Source organism: Macrosteles quadrilineatus, unplaced genomic scaffold (genome assembly GCF_028750875.1).
Source record: "Macrosteles quadrilineatus isolate MER2022 unplaced genomic scaffold, UCM_ALF_1.0 Scaffold_2__2_contigs__length_208266976, whole genome shotgun sequence".
In the NCBI taxonomy this organism is placed as follows: domain Eukaryota; kingdom Metazoa; phylum Arthropoda; class Insecta; order Hemiptera; family Cicadellidae; genus Macrosteles; species Macrosteles quadrilineatus.
Window position 1 is genome coordinate 39,860,653 of NW_026542595.1, and position 19,942 is coordinate 39,880,594.

General features: G+C 36.1%; 1 protein-coding gene across 2 annotated transcripts in view; it reads left to right on the top strand.

Moving 5' to 3' along the window:
• Positions 1 to 1,230: 1,230 nt before the first annotated feature.
• The window catches only part of LOC128987003 (E3 ubiquitin-protein ligase MARCHF5-like), a 55,383-nt gene continuing 36,671 nt past the window's right edge, over positions 1,231 to 19,942 (top strand). The window contains exons 1-3 of one of the 2 annotated variants that reach the window (XM_054407645.1): positions 1,231 to 1,646; positions 11,437 to 11,501; positions 13,260 to 13,350. In XM_054407645.1, coding sequence (XP_054263620.1) covers positions 11,452 to 11,501; positions 13,260 to 13,350 — 141 coding nt within the window. In that variant the 5' untranslated portion in view covers positions 1,231 to 1,646; positions 11,437 to 11,451. The remainder of the gene's footprint in view (positions 1,647 to 11,436; positions 11,502 to 13,259; positions 13,351 to 19,942) is intronic. The other variant, XM_054407646.1, reaches the window with a different exon arrangement.

Genomic DNA, 19,942 nt, shown 5'->3' on the forward strand with positions numbered 1-19,942 from the left:
ACTCTCAAAAGTTGGGATGTGTCGTGGAATGGTATGAGCGAAAACCAAACTGATGAGGAGGTGTCAGAGAAGCACTATCTACGTAGGAATCTAGGCGTTGTTTAATCATTTTTTCAAACAATTTAGAAAATGTGGGGATGAGGAGGCTAATCGGGTAATAACTATTTACTTGCGATGCAGGCTTTCCAGGCTTATGGATGACAATTATGAGAGAATGATTCCACATTCGCGGGAAGTATGATTTTGTGAGACAGGCATTGAACAGCTGCAAGGAAACAAGTCCTTTTCGTGGTAGATTATGTAAAATAATGTTAGGTATTCTGTCGTGTCCAGGAGTTTTCTTGATTTTTAGCGACTTTATGAAGTTAGATATTTCATATGAAGAAGTATATTTAATTGGCCTTTCCACCGTGATAAGTGGGCAGGAATTAACTGTGGCAACATGAGCTGAAAATTCAGGGTCTTGAAATTCATCATTCGGACGAAATGAACGCTGATAGTAATCGGCTAAAACGCGCTTTGTCCGTTTTGCGTTCATTTAAGTAAAACAAAAAGAAATTCCAGCCAGTTAAAGGCTTCTTAACCACATTTCTTGTACAGCTTAGAACCAAACCAACAGAAAATTCCAAAACAATCTCCGGGCACTTTTATTAGCTTTCCCTCTTTATAAGACCAGCGATTTCTTCGACATTCCAAAGGAGACTGTGAGAGAGTTTTCCCAATGTAAGTAACAGATTGTTTTGTTTTGACAGTAGTTTTGTGCATGGTTTGCTTTTTGTTTTGTTTGCTGTGTGATTTTTTTGCTTTTAGTTTTAATTTCTATGAAATTTGGTTATTGATATTTGTTTTGACGATGCCTATTGCATTTCATGCCTAATGGAAAATAAAGCATTTAATTTAATCCTTTATTCGATTTTTACTTATATCTTTTTCATATTATCAGCAAGTTTGGTTGGTTAGGTTAGGTTATGACAGTTTAATTTTATAATACTAAATTTTAAAATTAATTTTACAAAAAAAATTTTATTTTATGATTGAAAAGTTAATTTTACAACTAAAAATTATAAAATTAATTTCAATTTTTTCAACTTCTATGCGAAAGTATATAGTATAGTAGTTTTCAACTTCTATGCGGTTCTAGCGGCGAACGCTGACACTACAAGCTATGTTAGCCATAATCCCTCCCGTGTGCCCGACCGGCCAGGTGGCACTCACCACTGTCACCCACCAGTGAAGTGAGTGAGTAATTTTCAGCATATCAGCTGTGTTGTTATCTGAATCGGATCAATTTCAATTCACAGATCATCAATCAAAATCATAATAACAAAAACAAACGAAACAAGATTATCAAGAAAAGAACATCATACTTGTGTAAGACAACTAAGTAAAAGTAAAGATGTGTTTATTGTTTATTGGATTTTAACCTGAATTAATTATCTTGCAATTTTTATTTTTAGACTTGATAAACTTATTGCGTCATTCATTACATGTCAGCATTGACTATCGCATACAGAAGTTGTTGTATTAACAGTCAAAGATCTCAAGTCAGTATTAGGCCTATTTGTTATTGAACTAAAACTAGGCTATTAGGACTTCCTACTTATGTATGTCTAAACTAAGTGTTTAGAACTTGCATCACACTTGAAGTAAGTTTAACTTAAACTAGGCCTAAATTAGTTAGTTTGTAGGCCTAGACTCCGATATTAATTTTACTTAGGTTAATGCATTCCAAATGCATGTTACATGTCTAACGGAATAATTCAAATATTGATTCATGATTTTTTAAACTAATTGATGTCAACTGTAGCTTTAGTTAGATATAAAAATTAGCTTAACGTAACTTAGTAGCCTACCAAAAAACTTAACATAGGTATAGGCTAGGCCTAGGCATTGTTGCAGGTTACCACAAGGGCCTAGGCCTAGCTAACTTATAGGATAGGCTTAGGCCTCAAATAATTTATTGTCCGTAAACATATAAGTTATATTTTATTTTAACATCAGTGGGTAATTATTCTGTAGAGGTACCTCGAAACAATTTTTTTTGTCATGGTGTATTTATAAATAAGCAAGTTAAACCTTTATTTTAAGGTTTGGTCCTATCTTAAATTAACCCTGGAACTGCCAATTAAATTTCTTCAAATGCCAACACTTTTTTCAGCAATTAGGCCTAACATACATTTTTTTAAAAATTCGTAAAAAATATTATTTGTATGACTTAACCCTGGAACTGCCAATTAAATTTCTTCAAATGCCAACACTTTTTTCAGAAATTAACATACATTTTTTTAAAAATTCGTAAAAAATATTATTTGTATGACTTAAGTAATGTATTATACATCATTTTATTCAGAAAATAACAAGGAATACAATGGTAAAATTTATTTTGTAAAATAACAAAAAAAAATTTTTACACACCATATTTTTTTATACACAAATTTTATAAAAAAATAATTTCCGCATTTTATGTCTCATGTCCAATACACATCAGAAATGCCACAAGAATTCCAAAATATACATTTTGTTGCAAATTTTATCTAGTTTTTAGAAATAAATTTTGTTTACTGAAAAAGTAATATATTATTCATAAAATTTGAGATTTTTCACATGATGTGCTCGGTGAAAATTCTGCGCGAACCGTCTACATATGGGAAACATATGTGTCTAGAATTATTATAGGGTGAATGTGGGTAATTGTGAACTGGGGGAATTGTGAACTAGGGCTGTAATTTCTTAGTGTATTGTTGATTTGAGTAGAAATCGATGTTTTATGTTTATTTGGTTTGTTTTCTATACAGGATAAAAATTCTAGAAAGTTAAGAGCCGCTTAACATTTTTTTTTTAGGTTGAAAAAAAAGTTGGGTTTTTCGTTGACAAACAAGTTGCGTAGACCTTTGCAAATATTTTTTTTGTGAAAAAAGTAAAAGTCAGATTGACATGAAAACCAGTAATTATGAAAGAATTTCAAATGTATAACTTAATGCATTATATATCCTCAATCCATCCTCTGTAAGCAATTTTCGTTTTATTTTATCAAATTCACAATTACCCTCAATATTTTATAATGTGGGGGTAATTGTGAACCTAATCTTGGGGCAATTGTGAACGCTGTTCACTTTTACCCCGACTGTAAAAGAAACACATTTTTGGTTCTCATTAAAGATTTTCTTCAAACCAATTATGCTGCCAACCCCAGAAACACTGTATAAAAAAATACAGATTACTTACAAGTTTCCAGGTTGTGTTCTAGTTTTTGAGATGTAGGCGGACAAGACAGTTAATGATTTGATTTCTAAATAGGTTTTTCAAGATTAAAAAAAAAAATTTTTAGTACATGTAATATTTTGTATAGCCTAAAAGGAAAGTGCCAAATTATTCTATCCAACCAATGTAATTTAGTTTTCTTTTCTAATGGTTGATTGCTATTACAGTAGGATTTCAATAATTTTATTAAACAAATTTGTACTCTTTCATTTGTTAAAGTGAGATTATTTTGTCATTTCCTTTAAATTTTTGCTCTACTGTATCAAATAACTACTCTATATTATTTTCTCTTATATAAGATTATTTTCTCTCTCGTATAAGAATACTATTTTACCCTTTAAATACATTAATTTTAAATATTCTGACAATTTTTTGTTATTTTTACATCTACCTGATTTTCTAACTAGGCTATTTCAAAGTACCACGGAAAAATCTCATTTGCACACTTATTTTTTGTCACATGCCATTGAAAGTGGGTTATTTGTGAACAGCTTGAATTAGGCTTTAATCACAATTCCCATCATATGCTGTAGTATGTAATTTAATATTTTTCTCAACTGAGTTCACATTTACCCCAAAATTGTAGGTAATTGTGAATGCCGTCCGGGCAATTGTGAATGCTGAATAACTCCTTAACTAAATACCTGGTATGAAATCGGCTTATATGAAATATTAAGCCCAAAATATGTATAATTCTATAACACTGACCACATTTTCAAAATTGCTTAAATTTTTTTTGTAAATTGCGTTTATCTGAAAAATTCGTCATTGGCGTTCACAATTACCCACGTTGACCCTAAGTCATGAAATACAGCACTAGTCAGTCCTAATGTGCTACTAAACAATGTAATTCAACAAAAATCTAAACTAAACATAATTTGAAAAGCATACCTGCTAATTTTTGGACTATGTATCCACGGTAACGATAAACTCCAAGAAGATAAATGTTCACAAACAGTCACATAACAATAATAAACCAAAATTATAATTCACTTTCTTATTTGAAATAGCCTACTCAGGCATAAACACAAAAATAATAAAGTAAAACACTCAAGATTTGATTGTCAATAGCAATATTTTTACAAGGAACTGCAAAAATTTGGCCGAAGGCAACTTGGCCAGAAGAGGGCGATTGTTGTTCCTGACTTTAGTCAGAGTCACTTTCATTTTCTGTGGCTGGTCTCTTTTTTTTGACTTAAGTGGCCTGTAAAAGTGTTCCAACCTCCCAAAGCACTGTGGGTGAACACCAACATTACACCCAGGGCACCTCCAGCTGCTTTTTTTTCCGCAGACGGGACAGACTCTCCTTTGATTCGATGGAAACTGCACTAGATTGTGTTCCAAGGGATTTACTTGAACAGGTTCTGCAGGTAGTTGTTGCCTGACAAGTGTTTCAACAATATCCACCATGAATCTTTTCCTTGAAAGAGGGTGATCTGTGTACCTGGAGTAGGCTATAAAATGTAGGCTAGGCGTTTAGCATGGCCATGTCCATTAGGTTGAAGAATATCTTTCGCCAATACTTGCGAGTTGGCCTGGTACATGAGTGATGATATATGGATTTATCTTTTTGAGCCACACCCCCCATAGATAGATTATACTTGTGAATAACTAGGGGTTTCACAGCTTGTAGCCCACTGCGACTAACTATATTTCTATCCTCCGCATGGCAAGCAGTTGTTATAAGATAAACGGGTTTCCTCTTCTTTTTTTGCTTATAGCCGACGAGCAACACCTTTCCTTTCCTGAAATAAACAGTTTGACCTACCTCATATTGTGTTCCTACTACTGCTCGGGATAAATCTTTAGACTTCTTGTTTACTGTACCAGTTAGATATGTGTCGTTGCGTAACAAAGCTTCGGCTAGGGGTAGCTTAGTGTAAAAGTTGTCTGTAAAGACATGATGATGTTTCCCCAACAATCGAGTCTGATTCATCATCTCAAATATAACTTTTTGAGTGAATGGATCATCTCCATCACTCAAAAAGTCTTTACCACTATAAAGGGCAGTATAGAGCAAATAACCGGTAGCACTGTCACATATTTCAAATTTTTTTATTCCAAAGCGCGCATGTCTTTTGTTAGGCATATATTGTATAAATATTGTCCGATTCTTCATTCCTATCATACTTTCATCGATTGCTAGGTTCTGGGAAGGGACAAAATGTCTTTTGAAAGCATCATTCAAGTGATCTAGGAGTTTCCTTATTTTCTGCCAAGGATCATAACCCGGTTCTCCTTTAGCGATAAAAGGCTCTGAAGTGAGATGAAACATTGACGATATAGCCTGGAAACGGTTTCTTGACATAATTTCAGGGAAAAATGGAACTCTCTGGCTGAAAGATTGGTCCCAATAGTCAATAAGATTTTTTTTTCCAATTAGGCCCATATTTATAACCAGCGCTATATACTTCTTCATTTCACTGTATGTTACGTCAACCCAGTGTCGTAACCGTGACTGTCCCCTCAATTCCCCCGACAATCTCCTTCGAGTTACTTCTCTCGATGCATATGCATTGTTTTCAGTTGTGAATAATATCCAGATTGCGTAGGGGAAAAACAAATTGAAGTAAGCAATTGGCTTGCTGTTGCGGGGTGGACAGTCTCTAATCCCAGTATTTCTCACAGTAAACTTAGTTTCTATATCCTCCCCTTCAGGTTCTGGGGGGTAGACCCTTGTCCAAATAGGCCTAGTAATATTTGGAATTGGGGGTATTCCTAGCCTAGCTGCTGCATCCCCTCCAGGACCAGGAGGTGGAGCAGGTGGACCCAAACCTACGGTTGGTACATCTAGGCCTACGTCTAAATCTGTTACTTCTCTTTGACTGGTATCTAATTCACTGCTATGTGGGACATAGTCATCTTCTGATCCAGAGGAGAAGTCTGTAACACTATGTCCAGGTGTCAAACCATAAATGTCTACATCAAGATCTGATTCATCACCTGTCTCATCACAAGGCTGACTTACTGATGGGCTTGCCCCTAGGCCTACCGGCACCACGACTGATTCTTCTGATTCCTCTGGCTCAACTTCAGAATCAATATTATCATTAGTTTCACTAAGATCGTTAGTACAAACAACTTTTTGATCCGAAAAACACGCAAAAACAACGAAATAAATACGAGATAACCGACCGTGTTTACAGACGACATCACTACTGCATAGAAACAACAAACACTTTTATCAACATATGTTAGCAGGCCCGCCAATACAATAAAACGTAAAAACTGTCATATTAGCAGGCAGCCAACCTCTTTGGCTTTACATTGATGCATAAAATACTTCGTTCCGATGAGTAGAAGCATATATATATGAAAAATACTGGATCGGTCATTTTGTGACCGATGGCACTACGGAACGGACCCTGTTGGTCATAAAATGACCGATCGGCAGTTCCAGGGTTAATGCAGGCTAAAACATTTGTAACAAACCGGCCTGCCAAGTTAGGACTTTAAAGTCAAGTTTACCTGACTTATTTGTATGTTCAATAAATATTAAGTAGGCTAATTCCAGTTGTATCATTTTAAAATGAAATGAAATGAAATGCTTTATTATCCATTAGGCATAAAATGCAATAGGCATCGTCAAAAACAAATAGCAATATACAATTTTCATAGAAATTAAAACTAAAATGCAAAAATCACACAGCCAACAAAACATAAATCAAACCGTGCACAAAACTACTGTCAAAACAAAACAATGTGTTATTTACATTGGAAAAACTCTCTCACAGTCTCCTTTGGAATGTCGAAGAAATCGTTGGTCTTATAAAGAGGAAAAGCCAATAAAAGTGCCCGGAGATATTTTTGGAATTTTCTGTTGGTTTGGGTCCAAGCTGTACAAGAAATGTGGTTAAGAAGCCAATACTTAACTGGCTGGAATTTTTGTTTTTGTTTTACTTAACCTAACATAAGGTACATCAATATTGTTCTTATTTCTGGTATTTATTTATTTATTAACGGATGCACCATTTTTACATGTAATACAATAATCTTACATCAGAAGCAGAAAAAAAAATCACAGGTCAGTACAAGAGTAGTGGAAAAAAAACTGGAAAACAAAACTTCAAAACAAGACATAAAAAGATAAATAACAAGTATAAATAACAAACTATAAATAACTAACTATGAATAACAAACTATAAGTAACAACTATAAATAACAAACTATCTGAGCAAGTTGACAAAACGAGATACAGTATTCGAAAAACAAAACCAGTATGGAACAATACAATGATGCAAAGCAGTAGCCGAGTGAACTTCAGTAAAGAGGCAGAACAAACTTCAAGAAAACAGATAAAACATGCAGAAAAATAACAATATAATAAACTCTGTGCAAGTACAAGATATAACAATAACAACAGGATAGACTATATTAACAAAAATAAATAACAATGCAATAAATAGAAAGTTTGGAAACATGCAAAGATTGATGCAGGAGTTCAGGATAGAGTATGAGTTCGGGATGGAGTAGTGCAAAGGTCGGAGGTAAGCATTTCCCTCGGCAAACCGATGCCAACACACGCACAACCCCCGGATCCCCCCACTGACCCCACACTATTGACATAGACTCACTGAACCACCGTGAACACAACCCCACAGATGATTTCTAGTGCGCTGAGGCTAATTGGATTGAAGAATGGAAGTCGCTCTCCGTTTGAAGGCAGCTGGGCTCAGGCCATCGAAGAAATTCAGATGAGAAGCTACCATGTTGCCAAGACGCATCAATCTGGGAAGAGGAGAGTGTTGTAGATAGTTGTAGGGATAAGATCTCTTGTAGAATAATTCACGTGATCTGGTTCGATTGGGAATGCGGAATTCAATTTGTTCTAGGAGCTCTTCACAGTTGATAGCACCCGTTAATAGTTTGTGGAGAAAACTGATATCCACCACTTCCCGTCGAAGCTTTAGTGGGGTGAGGCCTAGATCAGTTAGGATGTCAGGAACAGGAGACTCCAAGTATCCGAATCCGAGCTTAGTTCCCACCAACCGAGCAAATCTTCTCTGGATGGATTCAAGCCTATCGCATTGGCCCAGGAGGTAAGGTGACCAGATAACGGAACAATATTCCAATTGCTGGCGTATATAGGAACAAAAGAAGCTGAGCAATGTTTTTGTACTAAAGGGATCCCTAGATATTCTGCAAAGGAGACCCATAGTTTTGTGGCCTCGACGACAAATCTCATCAACATGAAGGTCAGGTGAAAGGTCAGATGAGAGAACCACCCCTAAGTCACGAATGCTTGTGACACGCTCCAAGTAAGTAGTGTCAACCATATACTGAAATTCGATTGGTTGAATGTTTCTATGAAATGAAATGATTTTGCACTTATTTGGGTTCAGCGACATTAAGTTCTTTGTTGACCACTCGAGGACAGAGTCAAGGGCTCTCTGCAGGTGAAGACAGTCTCGCACGGTGTTGATTTCCAGGATGAGCTTCACATCGTCGGCAAACATTAGAGAACGGACTTGCAAAACACTGGGAAGGTCATTCACGAAAAGAGAGAATAGGAAGGGTCCCATCAAAGATCCCTGTGGCACTCCTGAAGAAGCAGGAATTGGAGTTGATACTGCGGAAGCGAATTTTACACAGAGACTCCTTCCAGACAAGTAGCTGCCAAACCAGCTCAAGAGATTTCCCATGATTCCATAGCTCTTCAATTTAATGAGAAGCGTTGAGTGGTTTAGTTTGTCGAACGCTTTTGCATAGTCCAGATATATGACGTCGACCTGATTGCCCCTCTCAAAAGCATGCAATATTCTGGTTTGAAGAGTCAGCAGATTGGTCATAGTTGAACGGCCTGCCCTGAAGCCATGTTGTTCGGAGGCGAAAATGTGTTTAGTTGCAGGAACAAGTTGAAGGAGAACAAGCTTTTCGAATACCTTAGAGAGGGATGACAATATTACCACTGGACGTAGGTTAGTCGCTACACTAGGATCATTTGACTTTGGAATTGGAACTATGAAGCCCCGCTTAAATATTTCCGGGAAGATACCAACTTGCAGGGATTTGTTGAAAAGTACAGTTAATATTAGTGCTAAGATGTCAGCACAATGCTTCAGTACAGAAGGGGGTACACTATCTGGACCGCAGCCCTTGGATTCATCAAGACTTTTAAGTTCGGAGAGGACATCCTTTTCACATATCATTAAGGAGCTGATGTTTAAACTGGTGTTGACATCAAAAACTAGATTACTTGGGATCGGGGGTGCAAATACACTTGAGAAATAATGGGCGAGCAGATTGCACATGTCGAGTGGCTCTGATGCTTCAATATCGTTGTACTTTATCTTTGTTGGGACAGTCTGAACCCTTTTCATCCTATTTATATGGCTCCACAGGGGTCTTGGATTGTTAGAGAAGGTCGAGTCTAGATGAGAGATGTAGTCATTGTAGCATCTGGTGGCAAGGAGAGAACATCTTCTTCGCAAGGTCCTGAATTTATCCAGATCGGGATACTGACCATGTAGTTTGAAGTCACGGTGAGCAATTTTTTTCTCGATAGTAAGTTGTCGAAGTTCCCTTGAGAACCAAGTTGGGAAACTTGCGTTTCCTAAGCGTTTCAAAGGTGTATTCTTTAGTACAACGTGTTGAAGTTTTTCAATTAAACCTTGAAACAAGAAATCCACATCGGTCACCGACTCGTCCATGGAGAGGTTTGTGGCGGCAAGATCATTTCTAACAGCTTTGACGTCACAGCGGCGAAAATCAGGAATGAAGGAAGGCAAGTCGGACTCAGAAGATTTCTGAATGTTACAGTCAATATCAAAGTTGAGAGCAGGGTGATGGAGTTCCTCCTCAACAATTGGGTCCAAAGCTCTTATGATTTTTAGTGAATGGTCTGAGGTGAAGATTAGGTCAAGTGTTTTACCTCGTGAGCTTAAAATATTATTCATTTGCTTGAGGTTAAACATATCTGCGAGGTCGACAAGGCATTGTGCAGCAGGGGAACTAGCCGAAGTGATGGGGGTGGTCCAATCAGTCCCTGGGACATTGAAGTCTCCTAAGATGAAGCATGAATGAGTTGGATAACTTACCAAGGTGGCAGTTACAAGATGTGAAAAATTGAGATATGTAGCGGCCGGTTTGCTGGGAGGAACATAAGCTACACAGAACAGCAGAGGCCGAGTCCCAATGACGATAGAGAGAAAAAGAGCCTCAAATTTGCCACGCTCTAAACTAATCACTGATGACTTAAGGTCCTTCCTAACTGCAACAAGAATGCCACCACCAGATGTTTTGCTTGTTGAAATGAGGGATCTGTCGCATCTGAATATGTTGTGATTAGTGAAACCAAGCTCGCCATCACTAATTTCTTCCTGAAGATTTGATTCAACAGCAAATATGATATCGTATGAGGTAGAGGGGGCTTTTTGACGAAGGTTCTGAGTCTTAGACCGCAAGCCATTCACATTTTGAAAGTAGACACTCAACCTCGAAGAAGTACGAGTTTCATGCTTTACTCGTTTTTTGAAGGAGCGGGCATGGTGATGATTTTCGGGACGCCTTTGATAAACTTAATTGTGATGTTCTCCTCGCCATTATTCTTCCTTAGGTGTACATATGATAATCACCCCTACGACTAAGTGACTGGAGATCATTTTTTACATGCACAACTGAAACAAAGACATACAAACTACAAACAGTCATGATTTCCTCATTTACAAAGAGAGGTCTGCAATGGGCATCATACTCAGCGTTTGCTAGGATTCTTAGAGCTCTTTTTTGTATTAGCAATACATCATTAATTTCAGCAGACCCACCCCAGAGTCTGAGCCCATCAAAAGAACTCCTTGAAAAAAAACTACATAGGCTTTTTTTAAACAGTTTTTATTCAGACAACTTTTTAGACTTCTCAAAAGGAAGATAACTCTGGAGAGTTTACTACATACCAAGGTTATTTGTCATTCAATTTTGCCATTTGCTCATATTCATTCTTAGATATATTTACACATGAGATGTGATACCACCTCGAGCAAAAACCTTCACAAGCTAGAGCATTATTATTACTTTTCACTAATTTGAAACAACTACCACAATTTCGGGTCAAGTATACTATCCGCCATGACAGGCAACTCAGGCAACTTAACTTATGCTTCTCTACTTAACAGTGCTAAGCTTAACTTAACTTAGGCCTACTGTAACTGAACTTAACTTACATGGTTCTGATTTCAGCTGTGAATCCAAAGGATGGCAGTTAGTCCTGTTCCATTGTCACATATCAGCGTTGAAGATAATGAGTGAGTAGAATTACTTTTAAGTAATCCTGATAAGTTAAATGTGCGGTAGCCTAAATTTCTATATTACGGACACATGATATTTCACCTTAAAAATAACTAGTGTACCTGTTGCTCGAATTCGAGCAATTGCGAAGCATTACAGGCGTTATTTTAAAATAATTTCCGATTACTTTATAAGAGTCAACTCGAAGATTAATACTCAAGATGTACACAACAGTTAGATATAATTAAAATTGTTTGTAAATATCTTATCTTTTTTTTCAAAAGTTGACCTTGTTTTTTAGTGTTTTCTATGAATGCTTCCCACTCATAGCCGCATCAGGTTGTCTATAATAACGATTATAAATGAAAAAAAAACAACATTATTTCTATTTCTTCTACTGTACTTGGTTGTGTTCTACGACTTTCCTGTTTCCATTGTTTGCAAATCGGCTCTTTCAATTATTGCTCAAGAAATGTAGCACAGTGTTAATTCAGTTGTATTTTTAGTATATCAAATTGTCCATAATTTCTCGCTTTACGTGCAATCTGTTTGCACGTAAGTGGAAGGAGTTTGCAAGGAAGTGGTAAAAAAGGCCGAAACCAACCCATACAATAGATATAAGTTAACTCCATAAGAAATAATTTTAAGAGTTACTGTGATATTAGGATTTTCCACTGATTTGGTAAAAGAACATTATGTTGCAAAACATAGCTCGATTCAGAAGAAAATCGATTTTAAAATCAGCAAAAACCATTGAAAATACTTCATTTTGACAAATTTAGTAAATCACAATTTAAATATTAACAGCTGTTTCATTAAAAAGTAGTGTAAATGTATGCATATATGGCCGTGATGTAAACAAATCTGAAGAGGGGACTTTAAAGGCCTCTGGGGCAGAGCCCCAAGGGAATTTACCTTGTTTCTCTTTTGATGGCTCATCTACAGACTAAGACCTTTCTTTAGAGGCCCCTACCAAGTTTCTACGCCTAGCCGTTCTCTGATATTAGCTGTGACAAAAACCCTTTTTTCCTCCATAAGAATAACATGGGATGGGAATTTAAAGGCCACTGGGGCAGAGCCCCAAGGGAATTTACCACGTTTCTCTTTTGATGGTTCATCTACAGACCAAGACCTTTCTTTAGAGACCCCTACCGAGTTTCTACACCCAGCCGTTCTCTCAAATTAGCTGTCACAAAGAAAAACAGTTTCAAATTAATATATAGATACTTCACTTATGAGTTAGCGCAGAATTACATCTAGACCTTGATCACCTCTGTAAATATGTTTTTTTTTTTTACTTTTTTTACTAAGATTTAACTTACGGTACTTGAATACTTGTCTCCTCCATCGATGGCCAACATGTCGGATAGATTGTGTCATGTTTTTTTTTTTTTTAAACTTCTATTTACATAGCCTAAACATATTTATACTAATTACTTCAAAAAATATATATATACTTTAATACTTTGTTTAGGCGCCTACAGTACATAATAGACAATAGACAAAAGACAATTAAGAGATAAGACATAAGATATAACCAAAGCAGTATGAGAGCGGATCTATATTTCAATATTGTAGATCACTTTTATAATTTTGTACAACATAATATTTTTCATATTTCTCTAATCAGTCATAGAAATTACTTTAGAGAGACACTTTGATTGAGATCTTGGGTTTTGTTGTTTATTCTTTTATTAAAAGTTGTAGTTTTGCTCTATTTCGAACAACAGGTTATCTAGTTATTATTATTACCTGTACCTATATTATTCTTTCAGTCGAACTTGCTGGATCTGTTTTGCAACAGATGAAGATGGTCCTGCTTTTAAATGGGTGCATCCCTGTGGTTGCAAGGGTTCTGGAAAATGGGTAAGTAAATTATTTTATATGAATCAAAACATTTTAAGATGGTTTTTGCAAATTTCACATAGGGCATTGGCCAGGGGTCTCAAACCTTTTCCCTTTGAGGGCCCCATTGTATATTTCTGAAGAAAAGGCGGGCCAGTCATATTTCAGTGCAGAAATTTAAACTCCCTCCCCCATAAACCCAAGAAGTTATTAACTAGCCTAATAAAGAGTTTAATTGCAGTTTTAAAAATCTTTCTTTCTTATTTTGTATAACTTGCTTATTTACGTTGATATAACTTGTTGGCTAGCTATACTTCCAAATAGGCATACTAAAAACACAAGATGACATAATTTTTCCTATCTGCAGTAATACTTACTTACTTACTGCCCTGGCCATTTGTACCCCAGTTGGTACTTGGCCTCAGCAACACAGCGCCTCCATCCGTCTCTTTCTTCAGCATAGAGAATATGTCGTCTGCTACATTGTATTGCATTGAAGATTTGTGAAGTTTTTAAAGTTTAATTTTGATGGTTTAGATCTTTTGAAAGTGTTTAAAATCTAGTCAAAGATGTTTGGTAATGTATTTGAATATATCTAAAAGACTAAATATGGCCCCTTTTTCAAAAATATTTATCTAAAGTGGAAAACTAAAACTCACGTTTTTTATTGCTGAAAACCACATGTTTTCACTGCTGAAACTTTATAACCATAACACTTTACTTGGTTCACTACAGTAATAAAAACTAATTTAAAACGTTGGGTCTCACTTCAATAATTATATTACTACAAAGTATAACCGCACTCACTGAAATAAATTTTTACTTTTTGTTAACTGAGAGACAGGAAATAGAACTGGTTTGACTCTGGATGTGACTACTTCATGTTTCAACAAATTATCATGTAGAGTTCCCACCACCCACCCCACCCATCGCTGAAAACTCAAGCTCCATCAGTGAACTTTGTACCCACATTGGCTGCTTGTCAAACCACCTGTCAACATTCTGTTTACAAACAAACTGATTAAGCAGCATTGTTAATGCCATAATATTGTTATCTCTGTACTACAGTCACGTTTAGGATATTATTATCATTGATGCCCTTATTTTAATCAAATAATTGAAAGGGTTGACTGGTCCAGAATATTTATTTGTATATATAATGTAGATAAATTATCTGTTTTCTATTGTATGTTTAAATCAAATCATGACTGTAAATAATTTAGTACCTCCCGGATGGGGAAGGAAAGAAGTCATTAGAAAAAAAGGTTTAACCCTTTGGCTGCTATGCAACGATATATCGTCGTTGGCATTCATGCCGAGAACTGCTACGCAACGATATATCGTTGTTGGCTTTTGTTCCGAGAACTGCTATGCAACGATATATCGTTGTTACGAATTTTTTTTTTTACGGCGCTAAATATTACGTTATTTTTATGCGGTTTGCGGCAAATGACGGTTTAATAAGTGTACTGTTCGTTAAAAATTATAACAACACTTGTATTTGTCGAGTTTTATATAGTACACTAATAACGAAAACAGCTGTGATCTAGACTGCACTGGAACAGAGTTATCTGCGTAGTTGGAGCAGACAGCTGTTATTGATGTTCTGAAGTTTAGTGCTTTGGTGTTTCTATGGTTATGCGACGTTTGTTATGAACAAGTTTATTTTATAGTTGGTGTTTTAGTGAGTTGACGAATTAAACCTTGTGAATAAAGAATATTTGATTGATTGATTGATTCATCCTCCTCTCCAATTCCCAGCCGCCTCATGTCTTGTTGCACCTGGTTCCACCATTTAGTCTTTGGTCGACCCCTGGGTCTTCGTCCCTCTAGTGTTCCCCTCAGAATGTTCTTCAGGTTTGACTCTTCTTCTCTTCTTAGTATGTGTCCTGCCCATTTTAGTCTCCTACTTCTTATTTCTCCGATGATGTCTGCATTTTTGTACATTTCTCTTACTTCCTGGTTGTGCCTCTTCCTCCACTCTCCATTTTCTAGCGTTGAGCCAAAAATTTTTCTCAATACTTTATTTTCAAAAACTATTATTTTTCTTTCTTCTTTTTTGTTCAGGATCCAAGTCTCTGAACCATATAAAATTACTGGTCGGATTATTGTTTTATACAGACGTAATTTTGTTGTGTGGGATAATAATTTTGAGCTCATTAATTTATTGCAGGCATAGAGACGTTTGTTTGCGGCATTTAGTCTATTCTGTACTTCTAGATCTTCTCTGCTTTGTCCTGATATTACGGTACCCAGGTATGTAAATGTATCTACTCTTCTAAATCTGTGGCTTCCAACTTCCAGAAAATCATCTTCCCTAAGGTCTTCTTGGGTCCTCCCTACTATCATATAGTTAGTCTTTGAGTCATTTATTTTTAATCCTGTTTTTCCTGTGTTTAAAACTAGTAATTTTGTGAGGTCTATTAAGTCTTGTTTGGTTTTTGCCATCAAAACTAAATCATCTGCAAAGGCTAAAATGTTTAAGGATTTGCCAATTTTGATTCCAATATCAGAGTTTTTTACTTTTTGCATGGAGTCTTCCAGGGCTATATTTTTAATAGAGTGGGGGAAAGTCCATCACCTTGTCTAACTCCTGTATCCACTTCAAAATCGTCAGACATTTCTCCTTCTACTTTGACCTTACATCTTGAGTTTACTACACTTAAACTGGACAACCTTATTAGTTTTTCCGGTATCCCAAAACTTTCCATTATTTCCCATATACCGTACGCTGCCTGTTGAGGCTGTCGTATGCTTTGGCGAAATCCACAAATAAGCAGAAGAAATTTTGGTTATATTCCCAATGTTTGGCAATTGATTCTTTTAGAATAAAGATTTGATCTATCGTTGATTTTCCTCTCCTAAAACCAGCCTGGTGTTCTCCAATGATTGTTTCCACATACTCTTCTAGTCTCCTCTGTATTACTTTTGAGAGTACTTTGTAGGTGCTTGCTAACAATGAAATTCCTCTATAATTGTTACAATTACGCTTGTCTCCTTTTTTAAATATTGGGATTATGATAGCCTCTTGCCAGTCCTTTGGAATTGTCTCCTGTTCCCAAATTTTTAGAATAAGTTTATGTATTTGTCTGCTTAGTCCGTCTCCTCCTGTTTTTAGTAATTCTATGGTTATTCCGTCTATTCCCGGAGCTTTATTATTTTTCATGCTTTTGATTGTGTTTTTTATTTCTTCTAAAGTGGGTTCTGGAACCCACACACACAGGTTCCTCGTTTGTTTCTTGGAAGGCTTCATTTAGTAACTCCATAAAGTATTCTCGCCATCTATCTAAACATTCTTCTTTATTTATTATTATGTTTCCATCTTTGTCGGTGATCCCAAATGTGCTGGGTGTAAACCCCTTCTTGAAGCAGCGTACTGACCTGTAGAAGTCTCTGCTGTTGTTGGCTGTTCTGTCTTGTTCCGCTTTTTCTATCAGGCTGTTCATCCAGTCACGTTTTTTCTTTCTAAGAATCTTGACTGTTTCTCTATTTTGCATGATATAATTTTCTTTGTTATTTCAGTTTTGTTGGTTTAACCACTTTCCTTTCACTGCTTTTCTTTTGTAGACCGCATCTCTACAGTCCTCATCAAACCAGGGTTTTTCTTCTTCTTTTTCTTCTGTCCACACACTTCTAGGGCACATTCTTGAATAGAATTTTTCAATCTGTTCCACTGGTTTTCTACATTTTCTTCAGTTTCTTCCTCTTCTAAAACTTGGAATCTGTTCTGCAGTTTTATTTTGTATTCTCTGGTGATGTTTTTTTCTTTGATTCTTTCTGTAGCAATCACTTTATCCGTTTCATTCTTATTTCTATTTCCCACTCCTATTCTTTGGTTAATGGTAACTAACACTAGACAATGATCTGAACCACACTCAGCTTTTCTGATACTTCTAACATTGGTGATGTTCCTGTGGTGTCTTCTGTCTATGAGAACATGGTCGATTTGGTTAAGTGTTGTACCGTTTGGGTGCATCCATGTCGCTTTGTGGAAAGCTTTCCGTGGGAAGTATGTGCTCATTATCTTCATCTCTCCTGCTTCTGCTAGGGATAAAAGTCTAACTCCGTTGTCGTTACTCTCTTCATGAAGACTTTCCTTTCCTGCCACCGCATTCCACATCTGTTCCTTGCCTACTTTTGCATTTGCATCTCCTAGAAGTATTTTTACATCATAATTAGGTAAATTCCTCCACCCTTCTTCTAGCATTTCATAGAATTTGTCTTCTTCTTCATCTTCTGCATCTTCGGTCGGAGCATAGAAGCTTTCAGACCACTTACTCAGACCACTAATATCATAACCTTCATTTTCACTGTCACAAAAATCAATGTTCAGTCCTGATTCTCTAGCAAATTGTCCGATTGTACCCTCGTTAACTGGCGAGTTACAATGTTTTTTGTCGCCCATATTACTCCAAAATAGCTAACAACAATAACCGAAGTAGTTGTAAACGCAATATAAACACACAATACGCCGGTTGTAAGCGAAGCTTCTCACAGCTGTAGTCTGCAAGCGGTACACATTCCAAGCGGCACAGCGGCAGACGCCACTGCCACGTAGATTACGTCATCACTGTTGTACACGCACTATATAAAAACATTTCCTATTAGCTAATTTATTTCCCTTCAATTTGACGCATTCTGCATGAAAATATATAATAAACAGCAGAGATTGTAAAATTCTATATATCGGATCTTAGCATTTTTCGGCAAAATTACATCATCCGATATATCGGATCTTAGCACTTTTCGTGACAAAGCCGTGATCCAATATATCGGATCATAGCACCAAAAGGGTTAACCGGTCATTTACTAGGCAAGTCGCCCTAACAAAGAAAAGTCTTTTGGTATTTGCAGTAAACATGAAATAAAACTGTTTTTTAGTTGTACATTTCTAAGTTTTCTTATAAATTTTAATGTTCTGTTAGCATATTTTGAAACCAAACCTCATAAAATCAAAAGACATCTAGTTTACAGTGTAATATTGAATTAGTCCTTGATTTAGTTTGATAAGGCTATTATAATATATAGTCTCTTTAGGAAAATAACCTTTTTGCAGTAAAGCCACAGTAACACCATTTATGATAACTGTTGTGGTTCAGCTGAAAAATATCCGTTACTAAATATCCTAAATAGTCTGTGACTAATTAGTGCTGCTACCTAGTAACGCATTGAACTACTTGCTGTAGCGCTATCTGTTAGCAATTGTTGGTGTCAATCAGCTTAAATACCGGTTTTTACTCCACAGTCTCCAAGCACAGTTAGCCGAGGTGGCTAGGGGGTGCATCACTTGGCTAGTGGCATTCGTCTGCTCAGGATCGAATCCCCTCCTGTCTGGCAAAAAATTGGTGACCTGTGTGGTTGTAGCGATATACTACAACCACTGGGGCATAGTGAGGTGTTCATAATCCTTGGTTTAGACATACACCACGAATCATCGGATTGAGCAAATCTTTTAGCTAAGTGGTTGTTAGTGTATCCTATGAACATGCAGGTCACCAATGGCCGTCTTGCTACTTTTTGTTAAAATAACCTTCCCTCTATATCCCTTAGAGATTATACTAAACAACGATAAATCGATGCATAGCACTCAAAGGGAATTATTATAACAATAAAAAAATATTATATTAAACATACGGAAAGTAAATAAAAGAAACATCTTATAACACTTAAAACATATATTTTTGCTTATACTGTTTCTCACAAGACAGTAATATATCTATATATATAATACGTGAAGCCGTATTTTGTTAACGCAACTCCTCCCTTATTTGTGGACCAATTTGAACGTTTAAGGTGTCAAAAGATTCGTCTAAATATGTAGTTTTGCAATAAGGTTTTAGAAATTTAAAATGTTTACTCTTAAGGGCGGGAAACCCTCTCAAAGGTTGGGGTCTCCCCATAAGAAATACATAGAACAAATTTAAAAACAAAAACAGCTGTTTATAAGAAGAAACCTTTTAGCTTTTTGGGAGTAAATATTGATGTTTTTATTCAGTGTCGGTTAAGACCAAATTAAACAGTTAATCAGTTTTGTTGGAAGAACGGAAAATACCTGGAGTTTAAAGAAGAAATATTGAAAACGGGAGGAGGAGACAATTAATAATAAGGTATCTTATGCGTATAAGGAGAGTAGAGAAAGAGATACTGGTCTAACAGATACACATCCATATACACATTCACTTGGTGAGATGATTAATAGTATTTGCCAGTTCTGCTATGCAACTTACTTTGGAAGTGAAAAAATATACGACGCACATAGTGTTGTCTCGATGGTAAAATAAATTTGCCTAATGTCACTAATGTCAGATCAAATTAATGCATGCGAGAAATGTTTACTTCTGACACTGACAGATCTCAAAAAATTTAGTACAAACAATAATAATGCCTTGACTATGATAAGATCAAGTAGTAAGATTATACCAAATCTTAGCGGACCTTATGTTTTTATTGTAAACTTTTGTATTACTCGCTCTACTTTAATTTAGGAAAAACACAAATGGATTGTTTACTTCTAGGTTATGTTGCCAGTTCCTCGAGCAAACGTATACAAAGTTTTTTGACTGAATTTTAGTGGTAATATTAGACATAAGTGAAGGAATTAGTGTTTATGTAT